Below are 24,594 nucleotides of genomic sequence, written 5' to 3' on the forward strand. Positions count from 1 at the left end.
TCCTTGTCTCGCGTTTCGGACATTGTCCTACAGTCTCGGGTTGGTTTATCACTGCCTACCCTTTAAATTTCGACTTGCTAACAAATCAACGGGTAATAGTAATTATTATATGCGTACTGTGATGTACAGTTTTGTTGTGGCTACTGCCTCCCAGTGGAGGCCTCCTGTAGCATGCTCTCTCAGGAGTTTTAAAGAGAAATTTCTAAGGCAAACAGACAAAAGGGCCAATTACGGCAAAGGCTTCCACCCTAATAAAACAACTTCTCAAAGACCAGAACGTTGAATCAGCCAACTCATTCACGTAACAACAGCACAATTGAAGACTTTATTTAATTCTCACTGATTGGATATATTTTTCATTCACAACAGAAAGCAATCTATGACCCTTCTTCTTTCACTGGCGCACGAACATAGCGACTCAGTAGCTTTCTTCGCAAAATTAAAAAGTAACAAACTTCTACTGCTACGAAAGCTCATACTAAAACAAAAATAGGTGTATCACTAAGAGAAATTACTTCCCCGTTTGCACAAGCCAAGTGTGAGTTTAAATCTATGTACAATACAGCTACAGGCAACGAAACAGTATCTGCCCCCTTTGTACAATACTGAAAATGATGTACATTTACAACGTATTCCTACAATTATAAAACGGCTGTACAGTTTCTTTGCAGGTACAGGTTTTCAGGTAGAAAAGCATTTGCATAATTTCCTACCCCATTGAAAAAACAGAAAGCTATTAAGTTGTTGGATAAAAGTCAGTATCTGAGTATCAAGCGCACCTACCCTCCCCTAACCTAACATTAATCCCAACTTGTTATCAGTTGACTGTTGATGGATTAAGGGAGGGGTAGGTGGGCAGTTGTTCAGATACTGACATTGAACCAAGTCTTTCCTCCGCAGATAAATAAATGTCTCCCTTAAAGACAACACACAACGCAAATTTCTCCCTTGCCTTTGAAGTGTACACTTACATTCACAACTATGACTACAGTGAATTTTTACCGAGTAACGGCTAGATTCTAGGTTATCAATCGTCTAATGTAGAGTCTAAATAAAAAGAAAAAAAAATTGAATTTCAATCCTAAAATAATGACTACGATACTTCATGTTCAAGAACAATGCTGAGATAAAGTGAGCCCGCAATTATGTCAAAAAGTTGCTAGGCAACTGAGATTATCCGTAGCCCAAGCCTAACGTCACAAATTTCCGAATAGTCCCTATTGTTAAACCTCCGAACTCAATTTCGTTTTCTGATTGGAGGAGAAGTTGGGAGGTGTGACAAAACTTTTTAGAAACTGGCCCCACGGGAAACAGTTAGCTTTATTTCCTTGGGGCCAGTCATTAAGTGCTTATTGTGCGCACTCTACTACGAAAGGTAATGACCTAAGATCATAAAAATTTTTCATCGATCGTTAAGACACGGAAACAAGAAGCCAATAAATTCTACTATTCCTTTACAATTTGACCTCCTACGAACTTGAAATAAAATACTAAAAATTGTAAAAGGTGCAAAACAAAAGGGTAGAACAGTTTGTAATCAAACGAATAAACTGTCCAAGGCTTTGCCAACAGACATTCTTCATCTGACCAACAGACCAGATATCTACCAGCATATATAATAGACTACTAAAGAAGAGATTCTAAAAACGTCAACATGCTTTAACTCTTAAGGGCTTGCTCTCCATTTTTCCGCGGCCTCTCGTCTAGCATCGGGAAGGATTTGATTACGGACTCCTCCCAGGACACTAGAGGTGGCCTCTGTAGCCAGAATAAAGGGCTGAACTACGGTCGCTGGGACCTGGCGCAGGACACCACCCACAGCACCTGTTACTCCCTTCTGTTCGTGTTCATCTTTAGCCACTTGAACAATGTTTGTGGCTGTTTGACCCAGTCCCTGAAAACCAAAGAACCAGTATTTTTTAAAAAAGTATTTTTAATTCTTGTTTTCTCGTCGTCATATTCCCACCAATAGCGTAGCTCCACTTTCTGCACATAAACACACACACAACCCACAATTCCTCCAATCGCTCTGATGAAGGACTAACGCTCGAAACGTCAGCTTTAAAACTCTCTACGGTGGCCAATTCATGTTATCAACTCTGTTGATAATACTAAATGACCCAGTATTTTAAAGGTCATTCAGAGGTGTTGCATATTTTTAATCACGGACTTCGCCGAAAGCAGGGACTGCTAGTGGTAATAATAATTTAAGTCGCACAAACCATATTTTGAAATTAAGACGGCCGGAATAAACTTGAAATTGGAAAGAGCTCGTAAAATAGAGTGAAGATGATCCTATAAGGAAGTTTAGCGTGTATAAAATATGTCTGACCTCTCTGAAGACTTGGTAGGCATTGGATACTCCTTCACGTAAATCAAACGGCTGTTGTGCCAGCCGATTCTGGCCCCGTTTCACTGGGGAGTCTGGACTCACTACGTCATATGCTGTCTCTGCTGCGGACTGAAAGTAAAACACATCACCCCAAAAATAAGTAAATGGGTAAATAGATTAAAAGATAAAGAAAATAAACACTGGAGTAGCCACTAATTCCGAGAGTATATCGAAGAGATAGTATTAAAAGTAAATGCGAAAGTTCCGTCTGCCAACGGTTCACTTGGAAGAAAAAGATGAGAAGGAGGGGGGGCGGGGGTGATAGCTTGAAGTCTGCCGCTTGAATTTTAACTATTACTAATAACAGTATTTTACCTTTTGAGACTGCAAGAGCTTATTTTGCATAAAGTTGTTCACCACAGGAGTCACATTTTAAAAGATAAATACTTCCAGGTAGAGCTAAGTAGGTGCTGTTACATAATATTCCGTCTCGATTAATTTAGTGGTAAGCACATTTCTTTTGATAAAGAAAAAATTATCTGAGGTTTTCAACAAAGCTACACGCTAAGCAAACTCACCTGCTTTTGGCTGAAATTCACAGTGTTAAATTTCTTAGGAAATTTCCTCTTACCTGTATTATCTGCACCACTCGGTTAGTCAGTTCAAGAAAGGCCATAGCAGATGAAGTAGTGAAGGAGTTGGCTCCCCTCTGCAGCCCCCTCATGACACGCCCATCCCGCCGGTACTGATCAATAGGCAGCCATACCAGGTCCACTAATCCCTGGAACAGCTGAAGAAAGGAGTGCACAGGACCGACTCCACCCAGTATCCTAGGCAGTTGGGTGCTCCTTATGTCCGCAAGCCACTCAGACAACGCGTAGTTGATCACTCTGTCCATTCCAAGCAAGCCGCTACGACAACACAGGCGTTTGAGACGCAGCTCAGAGCAATTGAGCTGACCAAGACCAATTAACAGACCAGCCAAGGTGCCCTGGAGAAAAAGAATTCTTGTAAGCGAGAATAAGGGCGAGCGAAGTCGTATAAGCATTAAAGCTGGTACCCCGTTTTTACAGTGGAACGCATATGGGAATATCGCTACTGCTATTGAAGGCGATTCTTGTTCATCGTAAGAAACCTCCGAACAATTCGTCACATTTTTATGACGGTCTGCTGGCAGCCGTTTGAACTTCGAGATAAAGGATAACACTTGAGGATTCAGGCCAAACCTCGAACCAAGGCTTGTGTTCTGCTTCCAGTTCCGGAGTCCAGCGTGCTCATCGCTCGACTACATATCTCCTTGCCCAAATCTCCCGCCTTTTAGGGGATTGGAGCGAGAAAAAGGTGTCCACTTCAGAATTGTAAACAGAAATTCAAAAAAAGACCTTCCTTGAAACGTGATTTTAACTTAAAAACAAAACAAAACCAGCATGAAGATTATTTTCTGTGACCCATCAAACATCAAACCCATCTTACCTGCTCCATGTCGACTCTCTTTCCCTGATAATCCAACCTAATTGGTACCTCGGGAGAAAATATAAAGGACCGAAAGAAGGTAGGGGCTGGCTGGAGGGTGTCTGTTTCTGACTCACTTGCTGACTCTACCAGGGTCTCTTCGGCGCCTGGGCTCTCCAATAACCACTCAGAAGACGGGGGCGGCCTAACAGGACTGGAATCAACTGAACTAGATCCTAACAGAGGCCAAGAAAAAAAAAGAAAAAATGAACGATAAATGCAGAAACGGACGAGCGAAAGAACAGAACCAACATGGCTAAAAGCTCTTTCCCTTGAGTGAAACCAAACCAAACCTTTGATTGGGGGCAGAAGCTTATAACCTTGAACAGGTTCTACGCTTCTGAATGAGGCCAATGAGAAATTAAAACAAAGTCGGCATCAACAAGTGATTGAACGCTGCTCCAACATGTACGGTTGCAAATCCTCAAATAATTTCCGTTAAAAATTAGGCACCCTGGTATTTGGGAAAATGTTAAAAAATGTACCTTTTGGGTTTTTTGCAGCTTCTCCCATGACTTCTGAGAAGAAATTCCTCAAGAAAAATAAAGCATCCTTAAAAAAGAAGATAACACAAATAAGCGTAGATAAAGGTTTTGAAGGCCATTTCAGTAAGAAAGATTCGTTTTAATCGCTTGTTTATTAAACGGCTGCGTAAACAGAAGAAAACCCTTCAACGTATTCATACTCATTCTCTGATTGCGTGACGGTGACGTCAGTAGATCAGGAGCACTGCGTGACTTTACCTGGTCAACATTTAGCCTCAGAGGCTGTATAGAAACTCTCAGATTACACTCTTGTGCTTTGAGACCAGGATCAGGCCGAATATGAAGCATCTTGAGCAGGATCTAAACAAGAAAATTGTTAAAAAAAAGAAAGGTGAATGTCTATAGTGCTTATTCGAGGAAGAAGACCAGCAACTGTAATCCACCACAAAGGTATTTTCCTACGCAACCCGAACTAGCATTGCCTTCAGTTTTTTAACGAAAGATCTGAATGGAAAAAAAAGTTAAATTTCCAACAAAAAGAAATCATTTTTAGACTTTTCTGCCACTTTTTTTTCTTACTTTTTATTTCAGTAAATTTCATCCTCAAATCTTTAAAAAAAAAAAAATTCACAAACATTTCTTACGTCTCGAAATAAACCAACAGGGGCATGTTCAGTACCGGATCTTTCTGATCACCGACGAGGTTTTATGTCTGTTAATGACCAAGAGCCAGGTTACTTACCATGTTGGCATGGGTCTGTTTCGGACAGGCCTCAGAGGTGTACTGGTATAGGAACTTGTTTATCTGAGAAAGTGCCAAGCGGTCCCTGATCTCAACATCTTGCACGAGCACTACAATCCGTGAGGCCTGTTCTGTGTCCTCGGGGTACTCCTCGTACTGCAGACGAATCTAAAGAAAAGAAGGCGCAAATATTTACCCTCCGCTGAAATAAAAATTACTCGGTGCTAACCTCACTCTACCTTAACCAAACAATGTCATTTCATTCATGTTGTGAAAACTCGACTGACGCCAAAAGACGCTTCTTAGAAAGACATACAGTGTTAGCCAGATGGAACAATGTCCTTTATTTTCCACTCGGCTCTCAACCCACCCCTGGGGGCAGGTATAATTTTTTGCAATTTCCCTGAGTGGGAGTGGAGAAAAGCGCGAGGCGAACGCAAAGGGAAAGTTGGCAAATTATAAAACGCTCTGATTTATCGGTGCTATAGGAAAGCATCTAAAGGCGGATAAGCACATATAAAAGTCCCTTTTTCTCGCGCCCCCTTCTCGCTCGTGGACCACGTTTAGCTCGTGCCTCGGGCGTGCCACGCAATGCCTCTGCTGGTCTGAATTACCCCTGATCTGAATCGCTTTCCCCCTCCTTACTTGTGTTCCTGGATAGCGTTGGTTCAGTCCGTTGATAGCACATTCGCAAGGGCGAAATCTGAACTGACTTAGGTTTGAATCCTTGCGGAGGATTCCGGAAGTGCAATTTTAAAATGGTACATTTATTCAGCTGTAAGGAAGTTTCAAGCTACGGCGACTCTTTCGGTTTTACTCCTTGCTTCACTCAGTGAATCCCTGAAGCATTTTCACCTCTCACCTTCTTTATAACATTCAGTTACTTCTATCCATGCGCCTCTTTGCAGATACTAGTTAGGATACTGATGCTCACCTTGTTTAAATAAAACTCCATCAGCACATCGTTGTTTCTGTTTGGTCCTCCACTGAGTTTGTTTGCAGTTCTCGCGGGTGCAGTGTTTTTAGTGAGTAGCGTTGTGGGTCTCTTCACAAAGGAACTGTCCACAGCCTGTCCTCTTTCATCCAGTGCAAAGCTTATCCTATAAACAGAACTTATCAATTACAAAATTGTTTTTCAACCGTCGACGAGGTGAGGGAAGACGGCTTACTAACGTCGCATTTTGCTTTCGACCTATTCCACACAAGAAAAATCTAATCAATATCAAAATTTTCAACACACTTGCCTCTTAGTCGTTGCAGCAGGAAACAGTAAATATTTCTCAGGGTCAATTTTTTTTAGATTAGTTCTTTACTAACCCAAAGAATCTCCGTGAGAATTGTCTTAAAATATTTCTTTTGGTGGAAAAATATATACTTTCCACACTTAAGTTAAGAAAGCAAAGTTATCTTAACTCACTTCTTCCTGGTGTCACGTGATACTGATCCACCAAAGTCCCGGCCGCCATATAGATGCCATACAACAGACATTTCCTTAAGCGTGCAGCAGAACACCGCTGGTGGAAAATGACTCGGGGCGCAGAGTTGGTCGCTTGGACCCAGCTATGAAACAAGCAAACACAACCAGAACAAGTAAATTAAACTATAAAAAGGTGCCCAACTCAGTAGAGTGATAAAAAGAAAGAAACCAGCCGATATCGACCTTAAGGAAGTATATATGTCAAAGAAACTGGGAACGCTAGGCTTTACAGCGTTCATTCGCTAATGAAGCAAAACCGTTTCCGAATTTCGTCATGTCGTCTATTCCTTGCAAGAGCTTGTTCGTTGACGCTAAAGAAATGTCAGGAGCCAGTAAGAAGTCAAGCTAAACTTTCGCAATAAACCTGCAAGGCGGAAAAGTTAAGAATTATTCCAGCTTATAACATTCTGCCATTCTACAGAAAGAGCTAGTTCAACTGCACAGGACACAACCTCGTCATAAAATACGTACGGGAACAGTAAAATGATTATCCACAACGCTGATTTGTTCATCTATGAGGCGTTTGATGATTACTTCATGACTCAAACCCTCAGGTTCTTTATCTGGGTGTTCCAGAATACAGAAATCGTCGTCACTATCCTCTTCTTCTTCCTCCACCTCCCCCGGATTTGGTAACTCTGCGTTTGTTTCTTCCGGGGGGTAATACTCCTCCACAGGGCTGCTCAGCTCGTCATCAGGGAACAAGAAGAGATCTCGTCTTGGTGATCTGGAAAGTTGGTGATTGAGTTCTCCTTTGACGCTCTGACATAAACAAACAAACAAAAAAAACCGCTGATTTAACGCCAGTAAGTTGCAATAGGAAGAAATTTCTCCCAAATGTGAATCAGAACACACACTCCTGTGGAACTGAATCTGTAATAAATTATAGTACCTTGTCGTGTAGGGTTTCTTCATCAGAGCGACTATCCACCATGGCCTCGGTCATGATATTGCTCAGTTCTCCCTCATCTATGGACCCTTGCTTGACTGGCGGCTCGGCTGGACAGCGGCTTGGAGTCTAAAAAAAATGTATGCGGGTTACATGCGAAGGATACATGTCGCATGAACAAAACTACGAAGCTTGAATACAAGAAGTTCAAATAATGCACGAGAGCGAAGAGAAGAGCAATTCTCTCGCAACATTCTACTACGCAACGGAAATGAGTACCTCTTTACGCAGTTCTCCTACAATGAAAAGATTGACAATTTTGCTACTTACCGGGGGGTTTTTCGTGGCATCGGGTACTTCTGGTTCGTAGCTAGGTACCAGATCCCCGTCCGCTGCAATGTACTGAATCAGTTGAAGCAGAGCGGAGCATGAGTCCGAACATGTTCGGACATTGACTATGTTGTTGGACATGCGCAGTTCTAACTGAGGGTGACCCTGAATGGATATTTAATGAATTCCTTCAGTAACTTTAACGTTGCAGAATTAAAAAAGAGTTTCAAAACGTCTTCTTTAGAAGCTACTTTTGTTTGATTAGATAAAAATTTAGGAAAGTGTGCCACTATGAGCTCAGTAGGCGCTCTCAGCCAGCGGTCAATCTTACAAGAGCAGGCTCACGAAGACGGTTGCAACTTCGTGATGGCTGCATTTCTCGACTGAATAAGAAATGTTTAATTTTCAGTAGCCCTGAACAGTTTTGTAGCGCAGTAGAGGCTCATTCATGATTTGTTCGGCATTTGTGGGACAGAATTCTCCCTGGCGATTGACTGGCCATTTAAGCGACGCAGCAGTTTGTTTGAATAAATGTATATCGCAGCAAAATTTAATTTGATACTCAAGGGTTAGAGCGCTTATGCAGATTTAATATATGTGTGATCATCTTCGAAAATGCGTGCGATAAAATCTCGATTAACAAGCATCTGATTGATTGAGAGTGCAGGGAGGTTGTTCCAGACAAACCTCGGCGCGAAGGAAGCAAAACCGATTGAATCCTACATTATTTCGACATTTAAATGAAAATTGTTCGGCTAAGTAAAAACGCAAAATGTTCTAACCTGTTCACTACCATCACTGGTGAATAAAGAGAGTTCAAACATTCCGAGATCGAGAACACAGACGTAGTCTGGAATAAAGATAATCATACCACCTGAATCAGCTTCACGTGAATAACAACAACACAACCAAAAGTAAAAACAAAACAAACCCCCGGACAAAAATAAGAAACTACGAAGAAAAAGTTTCAGATTGAACCTACTTCTGATGTTCGCAACGCCACTGCATTTGTCGGAGAGATATAGCGCTGCGTCATCGATAATAAACCTGTCAGGAAAAAAACAAAAACAATCAGTCAGTTAAGAGGTCTACAGATCAATGACTCACTCAATTATCCAATCAACGAAATGTAACCGGTCCCGTTTTAGCGCAATAACACAGCTTAAAACACCCTTAGCTGGCAACTCAAGTTAGTTTTGTCTTTTGAATAGAATTGATGATGCAAATTGGCCACCATAGAGATTCTCTGAGATTGACGTTTCCTCCGTTAGGCTTCGTGTATTCGCTCTAAACCCCTGACAAAGGGCTAACGTTCGAAACGTCTACTTTAGAAACGGACGGGAAACACGCAGTTACAAAGTCGCTTACGTCGCTTTTTTTTTCACTGTTATCTAAAATTTAACCCTTTTCCTAATTGCTGAAATGTCGTAGTTTTAAGCTCACAAAATTTCGCTAAAGAGAACAAGTCAAGTAAGTTTCCTTACCTCAAAAGAGAAACATTAGACTCGATGGTGATGTTGCTCGACACGCTGAAAGTACCCATAGTTACCAGAACCCGTAATGGTAAGTGAATTGGCCTGAAAAATAGAAAAATTAAAAAATTACTCTTAACCAACAAATAACAACAAAATAACGCAGCGACGAATTAATGGAATGGACGGATTCCAAAAATGCTGCAGATTCCACTCACCTGTAGTCAATGGTTCCCTCCCATACATGAGTATGGAACACTGTTACAACCGCTGGGGGACTGAAACCCAGCACTGGATCATCCTTCACGTCGAAAAAATCGCGAACCTGTAAAGAATGAATTTTTTTTAAACAACTGTTAACTGCTTTACACTACTCTCTTTCACTTTCAATACAGTTGTTGAGTGAATAAAGAATCGCTTTTGGAAGAAAGGGATTGGAAACTTAAAAAAACGTAACAGTGCATACCTGAGTGAGCCACATCTGTTTAGAAGCCAGCATTCTGTGGCGAAGAGTGCTTCTACGCAGTCCAAGAGAGAACAAAATCTCCTAAAATATCAAAAACAGCAGAAGTAAGGGATCAGTCATTATTCATAACCTGGAAGGCGAGGGGGTGGTCAGAGGATTCGGGGGAAATTCCCATGATTTTCAAGGGGGAACGGAGGGGAAATCAGTCATCGATAACAGAGTATAATAGAATACTACCGAATACTATACTGTAACATATTAAGATACTACAGTGCCTGGGGGGGGGGGGAGGGAAATCAGGTAAATTTTATTAAAACATAATCAAAATCCTTCCAAAATGCGACTTTCCCCCCCCCCCCGGCGATAAAGAGAAGGAAAATTGAAAGTAACATTTTCTCCTGCCAGTACATTGAAATAGGTTTACAAGACAAATCAGTCTTTTTTTACCTTAATGTTCTTCGAAGTATCTGCAGAGACTTTAATGGCAAACGCAAACATCGGTTCACCAGTCCTCCCATCACCTTGTCTCACACCAGGTTCAGTGTGATAGAGGGTAGACTGGAGCTCAGCTCCACTAAACGCAGACTCCATAGACTCATGGGATGCCTGTGGAATCACAGGTGCGTGCTGAAAAGCGACCTTTTGCGACTGCAGGCTCAGATAGGTAAGGTCTGCCTGGCTCTTGTAACAAGCCGCTAAGAAGAATGAGACGTCATTAAACTCGGCTGCTATTTCTCCCAACACTTCCTCAGAGCATGAGCTAAAATCCTTGGAACTTCCACTTGGAGACCAAATCTAGAAAAAAATACAAAACTTCATAGAACCTTTAAACAAATTTTTGAAAAATGCTCATGCTTGCGTGCAAATCGTACCTCACTCTTAGGAAACATTGCCAGTCTACCCTTGTTCACACTAAGCGTCAGAGTAAACGCTGTCTGTCCGTTTGGGTTGGATTTTGCACGTTTGTACTTGTTCTCCAGCGATGTGAAATTGCTGCTGTCTTCTTCGTCGGAGGAAGAAGCATCTGCATACGAAGAAAAGGTGGGTCTGTTATGTCAAACCGTCACAACGTTCTTCCCACTTAGGTTAATATGCATAACAACTCGACCGCCCAAAGAAGAATGAAGTATATGATTCCCTGAGTGGCAAAAACAGTGAACTTAAAAGTTTTAAAAGATGTTTGACCCTTATAAACTCCTAAAATTCAGTATAAGGTTATTCTCCCGTCTAGCTGTAATTGTTTACAGTTATCATTTTTCAACCCAACGTGCTTACAACAATCCACGCATGCACAATCCTTAGGAGTGTACACCTCAGAGGAACTACGTAACGGTATGGTTACTTGTATCTCGGTTGAAAATATAGCCTTAATTTTTTGTGCTCTTCATTTGAAATCTGTTTCAATATTTTCCATCCTCGACTATCCTCAACATGAAAGAAACTTTGCACGTCGTTATAAACGACCCATGCCATGCCAGAGCGAGTTTAGCCTTACCATCATCGTAACTCCGAAGCCCTGATCGACACATGACAAACCGATCCGGTCCTTGAGCCCGCAGCATCTGACTCGCCAAATCCAACCCTGTGCTTACACTGAAACTAAACGGGTCCGGCCGGTCAGTAGGTGAGGGCGCCATGGGTTCCCATAGCAAAAGGTCACTGGCCAGCCTAGCAATAAGATAAAACAACAAAGCTACATTTCTGTGTTTACAGTAATTGGGGAGCTGTCATACTCTGATTCATTTTAATTTGATTAGACTGAGAGCGCCCGAAGTAAGCAACTTGCAATATAGTCTATTAAAACATGATAAAACTTAAACGAATTAAATCACATATTTGACCTGTGGATGGAAAACAAGTAGAGATATGATCATCACAGGTAAGCGGCAATTAAAGAAATCCCAGACGAAGAGCCTGAAAAAAATTCGGAAACCCCTTACTACCAACAGGGCTACGAATCCACATTTTAAGAGCGAGCCAAATTTTAGTGGGTTCTTCATTTACATAATGGTTTCTGAGCACAATTGAATGAAATGAATAACATTTTTGACCAGCAATGATAAACAAATAAAGATATGATCCTTATAAGCAAGCTGAAATTAAAGAAAAGGCACAAAAAAGAGCCTTCTAAATCATGGTAACTATGACTCACTCCGTTAGCTAATAAGATATAACGCAAACTCGGAATTGCTCACTAAGAGGGCAAGATGAATTCATCTTGCGTGCTCGAGTTTACCAACTTTCTGCTTGCGAAAAAAAATGCCAGCTGCGTCATAACACCACTTATTAAGATCTAAATTTCCCGAGAAACAACTCAGTAATGCTTCAAGTTAGCCGTAAAGCTCAGATACGTAGTGACACCAAAAGCTTGTGGTGGAACCATTTCGCAGGGTTGAGAGATCTGACCTTCTATATCTCTGATGTTTTATCCAAGCACGGAATAGGGAAATCTTTACAGTTCTCAATTGCCAGTATATGTTAGCTTAAATCACCTGTTATAGATGTTCTCAAACACATCCTTCGTGTGCAAGTTCACATCAAACCTTGAAAAGGAGCATTCCACATGTACTCTTGAAGTTGCCACAGTGTCCTCTTGGAATTTTCTCATTTCCTCTTGTGAGCCAGGCATTAGCAGCTAAAAAGGAAAAAAAAAACCTGATTGAAGAATCATTGAGGATGAAGCTTCATTTCATAGCCAAGCTCTTGAATAACTATTTGCATACCTGAATATGAAAGTACTCTTTGCAGTCATGAACATTACCTAGGCAATAGCGATACCGGTGCAGTGCTCTACCAACCGAGCTAACAAGCCAACTGGGAGCTGGTCATTTTGTTGGTTCGTTAGAAACACATGAAGTGATGAACATTAAGCACTGTAAATATATGTAACAATCGTATGTGTGAACTGCGCATGAATATGAGAAAGACACGATCATCAATCTCATTTACTTATTAATTCGCAGTTCACATGAACGACTTTCCTACATTCACAGTCATTCATTTGTATACCGTTAGCACCAAAAATGTACACACACTGCTATTACTACTTACCTCCTCTGTCTCAAACATAACAGGTCTAGAGGAGAATGGCGACGGCTCAGCTTTCATCACAGGATACGCATCAAGAGAACTAAGAGGCGAGTTATCTGAGGACGGAACTTCCTCCAAAGCTGATAGAGGAGCCGGGGGCTGGACTGTTATCACAATTCTTAGGAGAAAAAAAAAAAGGTAATTTTTTTAACCTGGGTACTAAGTCCCACAGCCATACAACTATTGGCCTTCCCTTCTGCCTATAGCAATCTTATACCGATAATTCACTCGTGACAGTACAGGGACGGATCCCGGAATTCTTGAAGAGGGAAAGGGGGGTGGAGTCCACACTTTGCTTCAATAAAAAAACACATTTTTCTCTTACGCTATGTAGCCTACCCAAGCTAGGAAATATTTCGAAATAAGCAAATTTCAAAGACTCCATATGGAGCATAAAGACTCTATCTTCTTAAAGCAAGAAGTTTGGTGTCAGACAGATGGCGAAAAAACTTAAAGGTCTGAAGGGAGAGAATGTATCCAGACCATCCCCTCCCCCCCCCCCCTTCGACCACCCCTTTACTGAAGTACCGGTATTCTGACAGATAACATGAAATATGAAGCGGGCCTCTTAACTTGTATGCAAGACTTCCAAACATCTCATAGAACGATAATCAAGAATTACCTTGGCCGACCAAACTCTCCACTCCCTGTCTCATTGTCCGACTGACAATGTGTTACACGAATAACTGGCATTTTACCACTGCTTGTATCCTCCTGGAAATAACCTTTTTGAATGCAAAAAAAAAGGGTAAAGAGGAAGAAAGAAAGAAATCAAGATGAGTTTGTGACATCCTAATTACAACGACCTCCTTTTTCGCACGGGTTTATGGATGTTTCGCCCTTCAAAGATTCGCCCCCTACCACCTTCGCGAGTTCACTCTCCTGCCAATTCGCCCCCAAATCTTCCAACTCGTTTCCTTGCAGTAGAATGTAATTATTCACTTTGAAAATCAAAATGTGCTTCCATCAACATGCAAAGATCGATCTAAATGCAAATTATTGGGCGGGTTTAACGACGCACGACCCTTGCAGAGTAATGCGAAGCCGCTACATTACTCCGGTCTTCAAATAACTAGTTTGACATCGAGCCAAATAGTTTTTCCTTGTGGTGCTCCCTCTTAGTTGATAGGTGCATACAGAGGTGACCGTATTTCAAGTGTTGCATATATCAGAAAACATCTATACCTTCTAATTCTTTGAAACTGAAATCGTACTGGCAGGAGCTTTCTGAGCCAGAATACAATGTACTGAATTCAACAGCTGAGAAGTCAAATATGAAACGCTCCTTTCTCAAGGATTTTTGCCACCAAGGTCGTCGGTCCACAGCTGGCCGTAAATCAGGAATTGGAACTCTTAAATGATAACACAGAACAAAATATTTCATATCAGATGACTTGAATGCATCAACAGACTTGCCTTAGTTAAAATTAGATTTTTACCCTTGAACACACGACTGGTAGAAGCAGAAATCCTGAATTTTTACTGTTGAAAGTAGTCCACGGTTGAGTGTCAAAAAATAATAATCCCCATTACTAGCTTTAAGCCTGTGTAGAGGTGTATCTATCGTTTCCGTTCGCGCTCAAGCCATGAGCCACGAGAGGCTTGGGACGAAAGATCTCGCATGTAGCTTTGCATTTCATCACTTAGCGCTCACAAAACCTCCAGCTACCAAAGTTAAGTAACTTTCCTGGATTTCCCAATTAAGAGTTGAAAACAATATTATTTTGTTTGAATAAATGTTTCCTCTGCTTGCCTTACTGAAGAGCTTACCTTACGACTAGTGTTAGTGAAGGGCAAGTGAGGTTAATGTTAAAAGGCTGTTCTACTGAGGGAGTATCATCCATGGCTTGAGTAAACACAGCCTGCTGGTTCTGCAAAGAACACAACATAATCTTTAAAGTCAGTATAGAATGTTACCACTGACGAAAGGTGAAATCTCACGTGAAAAGAATGTTATATAAATTTGTATGCTAAGCTAAATCATGCACCACGCGTTTTGATTAGATCTTATATATAATCTATGGGAAGACAGATGCATAGATGACGTCACTAATTACAGCATTTTGCTTCTTCATCTTAAAAAAACAAAGTCAAAGTTACCATAGGTCTGTACAGTAATAAATCACAGACAACGTCAAAATGTGGTAAGAACACCAGTGACACACTCTGCTGCACCTTGTGTGCCACCTTTTTGTTTTAACCACATTTTGACATCATCTGTAAGCTTTTACTGAACAGAGGCAAGGTAGGATGAACAGATAATTTTTAAATTACTCTTATTACCAAAATGAGGTGAAGCGCACATAAAATTGTCTGCAAGTAGAATAAGGAAGATGGTAAGTTCTGAGCTCGGTCAAGAAATAGAGAAAATGTTTTTCGTCTTGTCACGAGCGTGGGACAAAGATTCCCTATGAGCAGAATTTTTCTTTGTCTCACGCTCGTCACAAGACGAAAAACATCTTTCTCTGAAAAATTTGTCGTTGATAAATCTGAGCACAAGTAGGGGCTTAGTAGCAACATACCACAACTGATGGATTGCAGGATTTAAACACGTGGGATTGCATGTTGGAGGGATGGTTCATGAAGACTGGTTGCGGGTTTAACAGTGCGGTCAGTCTGTCAACAATGGAGACGTCCAGTTCACAAAGAAATCCACCGAGCTCCAAAGATAAATCCAGTTTGGGCAGTACAATGTTGCGACCTTGAACAACCCCCTAGAAATTGCAGAGGAAACTTTCATCAAAGTTGTCACAATGTCTTACACACCAGCTACATCTCATGGGAGAGGAGAGGAGCAGGATACGATTGAAGACTGCCAACGTTTTTTTCCAGATGTGTCCTAATTTTTTTATGGAGAGGGGGGTACTGGTGAATGAGCTCTTACGTAAAGTTGGTGCTATCACCCTAACATCAGTATGCATATTCTCCAAACCGTTCTCTACATTTTTTTAGGTGCTGACAAGGAGAACTTTTTTAACAATCAAGAACTCCTTTACTTGGTGATCATTTCCTTCATTCTTGTGACCTTAACCCTTTAACTCCCAGATCAAATTTGTAATTCTCCTTACTGTCAACCATACAATTCTTCTAATGTTAGTTTAGAGAATTTAGTATTGAATCAACTAATTATCCCCAAATTGATATTTTTCTTGATTCTCATCACTTGTCTGGTTGATTTTGTATTGATATTGTAAGGAGAAATAATGTCTTGGCCACTCATGGGAGTTAAAGGCTTAATGTGTGATTCAGGGGTGAAAATGCAGGGAGAAATTAGATGCTAGTCACTCTTAGTCTGTGCTGGAACAGAAAATATACAATGCAGCTGAAAAATAATTTATACGAACACCATAATTGCAAGAGGACTGAGTTCACTCACTGGAGACGTTGTTCTTTGTGTGCTTCTGTATTTAATCCTCAAACAGGGACGGGAAAATGTTGGATTCATCCCAATACACGGTGTGGTTTGACTATCACTAGAAAACGACTTCAGCAACTGAAAGAGAACAAAAAGTAACTTTACTACACATCTGTGTCAGAAATAAAACAGAACAAAGAATTATTAGAGGTGTATTGCAAAGTCATTCTCAACAACAGCAAAAATAGAAAAAGATAAATCTAGGAGGTGATTTCAAAGAGTAAACTATGAGTGACTAAGATAGAATTTCTCCATACTACACCAATACAATATCAAGCAGAAAAGTGATGAGAATGAATTAAAATATCAATTGGGAGATAATTAGTTGATCCAATACCAAAATCTCCAAACTAACTTCCTACATATTGCATGAAAGAGTGTAAGGAGAATAACTAAATGAGATTTTGGGAGTGAAAGGGTTAAGAGAATGGTTGTGTAACTCTCTAACTCCCTGATCAAATTTGTAATTCTCCTTACTGTCAACCATACAATTCTTATTCTGTTAGTTCAGAGAATTTAGTATTGGATCAACTTATAATCCCCAAATTGATATTTTTCTTTATTTTCATCACTTGTTTAGTTGAAATTGTATTGAAATAGTATGGAGAAATTCTCTCCTGGTCACTCATGGGAGTTAAAGGGTTTAATAAAGAGAAAATTGACTGTATTTACCTGTGTAGAGGAATAAGGCATTGAAATGGATGTTGAAGAAGATGAACGCTCAAACAGATACTCAGTTAGCTCCAGTTTCCCTGCAGACAGTTCACCATTTCCAGTCTGATGTGAGCTATTAACCACTCTTTCAAACTCAAACGACAGCGGAGCAGCCATGCACCTTAAAGGATAGATACAAGGTCAGAAAATTTCTACACAAACAATAAATAATAACTTTTGCAGGATATTGCACAAAGTGTCCTTTGCCATTTTTTTTTCTGCCCATCAAAAGTTTGCCTCTAGCAACCTTTTTATGATTTGAGGTTGCCAAATGGCCACTCTGAATAATAGTGAGCTTGAAACCCTGTCAAACATTTATGAAACCACATGACACATACCTCAGATGGTCTGCACAGCATGCTGATGTAAATTTTGCAGCCATATCCTCAAAGTCCTTCCCTCCAAATCCATAAGTGCCAATACCAGCGAAAAACTTTTCAGCCATTTGGGACAATGGATGAATCTGACTGCTATCATCACCAGAAGGACTGCCCCCTGCGTCAGGCACTGGAGACAGCACTGGGTCAATGTGAAGCACTGTCACAGCCACACTGGAGAGCTTCAGACATACCTTAGTCACATCTGGACAGGGGTCATCCAAGGCTGCTATTCCAGCAAGACCAGGATTGCTTGATGAAGACAGACTTCGTCTTGAAACATTGCTTTGAGGGGTGTCTAAAAAAAGAATTGACTGTGTAAAATACACATTTGAACTTGATACACCAAATAATGCTATTAGACCACTGGTAATAGGACTACACAAAGTTTGCTTCCAATTGCAACTGTAAATCCTTGGATAGATTGATGCCTAGCACATTTACTTCAACTTCAGAAATGTCATGGGGTGTTAATTTGAGGGAAGGACGGAAACTTAAAAACCCAAAATGTGGCCAGAGTTAATTGCTATAATGGCTTTTTGAATGTTAATGCATTTGTGCAAAAACAACAATTTACAGAATTCAAAAAAGACAAAGTTGACCCTTCCAAACTTAGCCTGAAGCAAGCAGACTACAAATTCACATACAAACTCATGATTTACTTACTACTAGTACTATCTGGAACATGTACGGTTTGTTTTGCACGAACAAAAACTGTATTGGCAGCTTCTGCTAAAGAGGTACCTGGAGTGAACATATTAGAATAAAAACATCAAACAATTCTTCAACAAACTTTAAGCTTATTCATCTTTAATCGAGCTTTCTGATAGGTTCCAAAATAATGAAATGACATAATCATAATTATTATCATTGTCATCATCATCATCACTATTACTAAATATATTCCAATAATCATTATTATTATTATTATCATTGTTAAAATTATTAGAGAGATCAGTACAGAGAATATGCATGGTGATATTAGGATGTAAAGGGTTAGATAATTTCCTAGCTGTGAGGTATACACATATATAATCATGGCATCTCCTTTCTTGTACAAACGATGCTGTCATTTATATTGTATCATTAGCTCACCTGGTATTTGTGTTTTGTGGCTCATGAATCTCTTATCACATCCTAAAGAGTTCATCAAGTTATACTGGGAAGACTGAACCCCACCCAGAGTTCCTAACGATGAAAACTCTGCTGAATGTAGCAAACTTCCCGACGATTTTACCGGCAGCATGTCAGCTGGTAAGACTGGTTCTTCCAGAGGAGGTAGCACATCATGATTGGATGACATGGAATAAAATGTATCCTCTCCCTCCTCTCCTAGGATGCTGTCATAATCCGCACCTGAGGAGTAATGTGAAGGTGTATCATTTACTATGGCAGAGTCAAAGGAGAAGTTCCAGGAGTCTACACGTTGCCGCCCTTGTCGCTGTCTCTGCTCCTGCTGTCTTGTGGACGTCATTTGGTTCTGCAAGTCTTGTTCTACTTTCTGGTAGTCCTCTGGTTGCATGGGTTTGTTGACACCATGGCCTTTGTCAGAAGTATGGCTGGACACATCTGAAAGGAAAACAAAAGCACCTTTTTATTCCATTTGTTCTATTTTCCAATATCAGTCCTGAAGGTGTTCATCATCACAGCAACTAAAGAAGAAAAATTTATCAATGAAAGTGACAGAAAATTAAATTACTATTAATAGATTATCTGCAAGTTATACTTATATCACTGTATTTATCTGCCTACAAATTACCTCAAACTTGTTTTAATCTTCCTGTATGTCTGTCTGCTTATTACATATATGTGCTTGTTTGCTTTTCTGTAACTTACCTGGAGAAGAAAATCCACTGCAAAGTTCTAAGAGCAGATGAAGTTGTTTGGGTGACAAGAAAACATTCATTGTTCCAACAAAACATTCAACATCCACCTAATGAAACAAAAATTAACCATCATGATAACCACTTTGAAGTATATAACAATAGCGCTGAAAATGATGTCAGTGCTTGATGATATCCTAGACTACTAACCCTAAACAAAGACAGTGTCCATAAAAAGACACTACATTGTAGAGTCATGCAGCTAATAGTTCCAACGACATTTAAATCGTATGCTGTAAATCTCCCATACTGATTCCCTACACTTCTTTAAATTTACAACTTTATGGTCAAGGGGGGGGGGGGGGGGTGGAAACTGAACTTCAGTGAACCCTTTACACCCTAACATCAGTATTTGTATTCTCCCTACTGTTCTCCAGACATTTGCTCAAGTGCTGAGAAGGAGAATTTGTTTAAAAATCAAGATCTTGTTTAGTTTGATGATCATTTCCTTTATTCTCATGACCTTATACATGATTCTGTGATGATATTGTAAGGAGAAATTAGATGCTTGTCACTCTTGGGGTCAAAGGGTTATCTACTTAAAAACTGAAGTCCTGTCATAACAACAGAGTAATTGTTTCTATCAATGGTATATCACAATTAATTTATTGCCTATTTTTAAATGTGACAATGGTATATAAGATCAAGAATTTTATCACCTTATTTGCTTTTTTTAGACTTGAAAGTGGTAAATAGGAACTACAGTTCTTTCATAATTTTACCATTACTGTGTATTACATCAATTTGGTCATAATCATATTAATAGTAATTGTACGTAGAGTTCCATAATTGTTTATTCTTAAACTTTACAGTGGATACATAGAACTGAAATGTTATACATATCGTTTCGATCAAGAATTGCACAATACTATTATTGCAATGGTGCATTAAATAACAACTAAAAATTCTGTCATACTTGTATGGTAATTAAACAGTACACTTATTATTTAGTTTTAGATTTGACAGTGACTAGTGGTAAATAAAAACTTAAAATCTAGTCATCATATGCTAATTGTACAATGCCTTGACCTCAGTTCATTGCTGTGAAGATCACTTTCATATTCAATGGTACAGTGTTGAGTGCAATGCATTAATTTTAAGAGCTGACAAAGGTGTAGAGTAAAATTCATTTTCCATCATCATACACTAACCTTTGGTCCTGGCACAGTGACATTCTGTTTCAGTTTCAGTTTGATCTCAGAGTGACCAGCAAATGTCACAATCTTAATTTGCGGCAATAAGCTCCCTGAGAGTGAAGGTTTGCTGATCTGATCTGCTGATAATGAGAGTCTTCCAAGAGGATTTGATGGGTTATGGAGAAGCGGAGAGCATGACCCACTAATAAGGGAGGGTGGGGGTGAATGAGAGAAGTCAGGGACTTGAGACACTGTTCTTGACTCCTCTGGAAATTCATCAAGATGGACAGAAACTCCAAAGATCTTGAGGTTTTTGCATGCACAAGCAGCAGGTTCATAAACACTCTTGGCTTTAAAGTGACTATTCTCCTCAGCCAGCTCCGTAGAGAGATCTAGATAATCAATTCTGCAAATGGGGTTGACATTATATTGCTGATTAAAAATATTTCAAAGAATCAACAAAAACACTAACAATATAAAACTCATCAATTACAATTCCAAAGTGAGCGATGTGTTTATACCTTTTAATGTGTATTTCTAATCCTATTCCTGTCACTGTGTCTTTGGGTAAATGCTCAAATCTAATTACTGTGTCTGTGAAAGACAATTTCACTCTTGCTAACACTGTGACCAAGGGAGAGAAAAATGTTTGTCAGTATATAGAAAAAAAAAGGATTGCTTTCACTGTGACAACATCATTCATTCGTAGCTGTACAAAAAAAACTGAGACATTTGCAAAAGGCTTCATGCAAGAAAATAGATGATTTGGTTTCATCAACTGAGTTGATAACTAAAAACAATTGGCCACTGTAGAGAGTTTCTAAAGCAGATGGCTGGAGTGAACTGATGCATTCTGACAAAGGGCTGTTGCTTGAAAAGTCAGCTTTAGAATCTTTTTATGGTGGTCAATTCACATTATCAACACAGTTGATAGAACCAAATTACGTTGTTCATAATACCACTCACCGTCACAGCACCACTGCAGCTTCTCTTATGAAAAACTTACCCAAGTCATTCACAAGAAAAAAAAGGTTGAGTAAAAACAACTCACCAGACTCTATAGTTTGTGCAAAGGACTCTAAACCCTCAAAGGGTTGGCTAGCTTCAGCTTGTTCTTCCCCACTGGACGGACTTTCCTTTAGGCACTCCTGAGCCAGTTGCATACTTGTAGTCATTGCATTGAAGATCATTGAATCAGTCATACTTCCTCCTATTGGAAAAAAGTTTGGATTTTGCTCCTGTAACATTTACAAAGAATTCATACTTAAAAAGAAACCTTACAGCGAGGACAAGAACCCACAACAAACTCAACAGCAGGTCTGGGAATCAAACCCAGGCCACGGTGGAGGAAGGTAAGCACTCTCACCACTGCACCAAACTCAACTGATAAATATAGCTCAGAATACCTGTATCTACTCTCTGTCTGGGCATGATAGTAACTTCAAGACCTTGGATGTCCATACAACAGCTTTCACTAAGAAGAGCTGTCCAAGGAACAGACACTGAAATGCTTCCAATAAACCCATCAATGATCTCCAGTGGTATTCCAGCATTGTCTAGCATTTCATTCACTGACTGAAATTAAGGAAACACAGGACAAAAAAATCAATATCTAATTGAATTAGCCTGCACTACAATGTAATCACCCTAAAAGAAACACAGACAAATGTTAGGCAACCCAAAAAAATTAAAGAACAAACAAGATTCACAGTAAACACAAAAACATCTGGAAATATTCCAGCCATAAATTTTGCTTACAGAAGCCACATTACTATTAATTAATTTAACATTTCGAGTTTGAGCACATAGTGCTCTCCATTATTTTAACCACATCAAGTAAAATAAATTTTCAACCTGTTAGATTTTTCAAGAATTCCTAGCCATTTTAGGCAGTATTGAGAAGCATTTCAGTTATTAGATTTATATCTCTTACCAACACAATTCAAGATCTGTACTGTAAGTTACAGACCAAGTTTTTCCCTGCTTGGATTTAATTCAAAAACAAGGTTCTGTAACTCACAGTATGAACCAAGCACATGAGGTTAGTAACTAAGTTAGTAAGTAACTGTTAATTATATCTCTCGGATCAAATAGAAGGGGGAAGATTTCAAATAAACAAACTTTTGAATTCAATGGGTCATACAGTGAAACAAGGCCCACTAACACACATACTAACCAAAAGATATAATTATAATACTGTTCACAGCCTAAAAAGAAGAGCACTGTCTCAAGGGTGCGGCTTATCCATGGATACATCTGTGTTTCGAGTTCTCAAAAACCTAATTAATATTCATAAAACTTCTTAAGATGCCAAGAAATAAAAATAAAAGAAACTGAGAGCATGTTGCTGTAGTTCATTGACTTTTTCATTGAGTGGTGGCTCCTAAAGGAGCCGTTTGTGTCTTCGAGTGTTTATCAGTGAATCTTGCTCTCCAAGAGTTCTTGCGATTAATTTTCACTTTACTTGAACAACTAAACACCAACATACAAGGAATCTCTTGTTGTTTTTTACTACCTTCATGGCAAATTTGTCGACTGCATTATCAGGCTCCTGTTCTGCATGAAGTTTTTCACCTATTGCGGGTTTCCAAACATCTTTTTACACGTGGTATCCCCAAATAGCTGAGTCGAAAGGCCCAGACTCCTCCCAACATTTAAAGCTTGGCTACTAAGCACTTGTTTGTTTGTTTTTTTCAATGCCAAAGGAATTTCAACTTTATGGCATGTTTCAAAGTGATAATCTTGACAAATCAGATCGAAAGAGAATTTTAAGTTAAATATTGTGTAAATTCCAATGAAAAAGAAGGTACAACAAATTAAATTTCGCTTTTTTTAGACTTGATAAATGTGAAAGATAGCCACAACTTCTATGTCAGTGTTTCGAAACCTTGATTGTTTGTAGCAATACAACTCTACTGAAACTTCAAACAGTATTGTTTTTATTTTTCCCAAATTCTACGCCTCCAGATCGGGGGTGCAGCTTATCTACGGATGCGGCTTATACATGATTGTTTACGGTACTTTTGCAAAGTGAACATTGATGTTACAACATTTCCCTGTTATTAAAGAGTTATGCTCAATTAATTTTTACTTTTCCATTGTCATCAATTCATTTGACTTTTCACCAATACAAAAAAAATTATCCACAGCATTATAATTTATAGAAAGCAATATGACCCAGGAAGTCACCGCACTTGTGAGACTTTCTTTTGAGCAACACTGAACAGAGGACTACATGCAGCTTTAACAATATTTAACAGCACATCCACCATTGGATCCATAGCACTCATAAAGATGGACAACTGACTCGAGTTTTACCCAGCATTTTAAGTTATTTTGACCACAATCTCAGTACAGACAATCAAGCATCAAATGCCATTAAAATTTAATCAAAATGTATTAATTCCTATTAAGAACTTTGCAAAAATAAAGTAGGTAAAATCTGAAATATCACTTTCAATGATGGCTTTAAAACTATGCCACAAGTTCTAAAACATATTATGTTTGTAAGAAAAAAATTACAAGTAAATCGAACACAAACATCTGTGTCAATATCACTTAACGCCTTTGGCTCGATTCCATTCCTAACAAAATGGCACACAAATGAAAAAAAAAAACATTTTTTGCAAATAATCATAAGGTTCGATTTCAAAGCCACAAACTGAGAACTTCGACACATTACAAAACATTTCACAGTCTAGAACAATTCGTGTAATTCTGAAATACTACATTGTACCAAAAATAGGAAATGATTTCTAACTGCGATGCTAAGAATACCTTCCATTTATTTCGCTTCGGACCGCGATGAGCAGTTTTCTATTCAAAATCTTTAAGCTAGAAAGCACGAAGCCATCTTCCTTTGTTCCTTTAGCATTGAAAATTAACTTTACTCACCCAAACGTCTAATGGGACTTTGTCTACTCTTCCGGTGCCATTGTAAAGATCGACAGTTAACTGATCTAACGTGAGTTTCTCTTGCAGAAAATGGCCGAGATAGTGCTGTAATAGGTATCTACAGGCCCTTTTCTTTATAAAGTCCGACCAAGGGAAGAACCACGGCATTGCTGCTATGAACTCCGTGGTATTATTTTCATTATCATAGGCTTTTTACAAGAAAAGATCGCTGTTGGACGTGCAATTCGCACGTCCGCCATCTTGCCTTCATGAGGTTGTTATTGTTTTGGATATGACGTCAGGCTTTCCCAGCATCTTTTTCGGGCATAATAAAAATGTTAATTTGACAATTTTACACCTTATTTCGTCTTTACATCTTT

General features: G+C 39.4%; 1 protein-coding gene across 1 annotated transcript; it reads right to left on the reverse strand.

Annotated features, from left to right (window-relative positions):
• Positions 1–306: 306 nt before the first annotated feature.
• On the reverse strand, positions 307–24,506 carry LOC113669292 (autophagy-related protein 2 homolog A-like). Its single transcript, XM_089212309.1, has 37 exons — positions 24,215–24,506; positions 21,727–21,895; positions 21,372–21,530; positions 20,842–20,944; positions 20,336–20,726; positions 19,138–19,234; positions 18,397–18,870; positions 17,968–18,045; positions 17,263–17,599; positions 16,883–17,045; positions 16,172–16,288; positions 15,318–15,509; positions 14,566–14,666; positions 13,981–14,147; positions 13,418–13,520; positions 12,757–12,913; positions 12,198–12,340; positions 11,201–11,373; positions 10,578–10,729; positions 10,153–10,500; positions 9,706–9,786; positions 9,458–9,564; positions 9,252–9,344; positions 8,750–8,814; positions 8,550–8,617; positions 7,768–7,932; positions 7,441–7,566; positions 7,020–7,310; positions 6,489–6,631; positions 6,006–6,171; positions 5,072–5,239; positions 4,588–4,689; positions 4,330–4,396; positions 3,806–4,020; positions 2,964–3,323; positions 2,333–2,461; positions 307–1,894 (listed from the first exon to the last, which is right to left on the reverse strand). The coding sequence occupies exons 1-37, from the start codon at positions 24,380–24,382 to the stop codon at positions 1,667–1,669; spliced, it is 6,366 nt and encodes a 2,121-aa protein (XP_089068435.1). The 5' UTR covers positions 24,383–24,506; the 3' UTR covers positions 307–1,666.
• Between the last annotated feature and the right edge of the window lie 88 nt (positions 24,507–24,594).

Source organism: Pocillopora damicornis, chromosome 7 (assembly GCF_964200805.1).
Source record: "Pocillopora damicornis chromosome 7, jaPocDami1.2, whole genome shotgun sequence".
In the NCBI taxonomy this organism is placed as follows: domain Eukaryota; kingdom Metazoa; phylum Cnidaria; class Anthozoa; order Scleractinia; family Pocilloporidae; genus Pocillopora; species Pocillopora damicornis.

Excerpts from the sequence above, each read along its gene's own strand:
- LOC113669292 (XM_089212309.1), bottom strand. The coding sequence starts at position 24,382 with ATGCCGTGGTTCTTCCCTTGGTCGGACTTTATAAAGAAAAGGGCCTGT. Across the intron at positions 20,945-21,371 it reads TGCACAAACTATAGAGTCTG|TGTTAGCAAGAGTGAAATTG; the intron begins GTGAGTTGTTTT and ends CCTTGGTCACAG. Across the intron at positions 7,567-7,767 it reads ATGCCACGAAAAACCCCCCG|ACTCCAAGCCGCTGTCCAGC; the intron begins GTAAGTAGCAAA and ends CATTTTTTTTAG.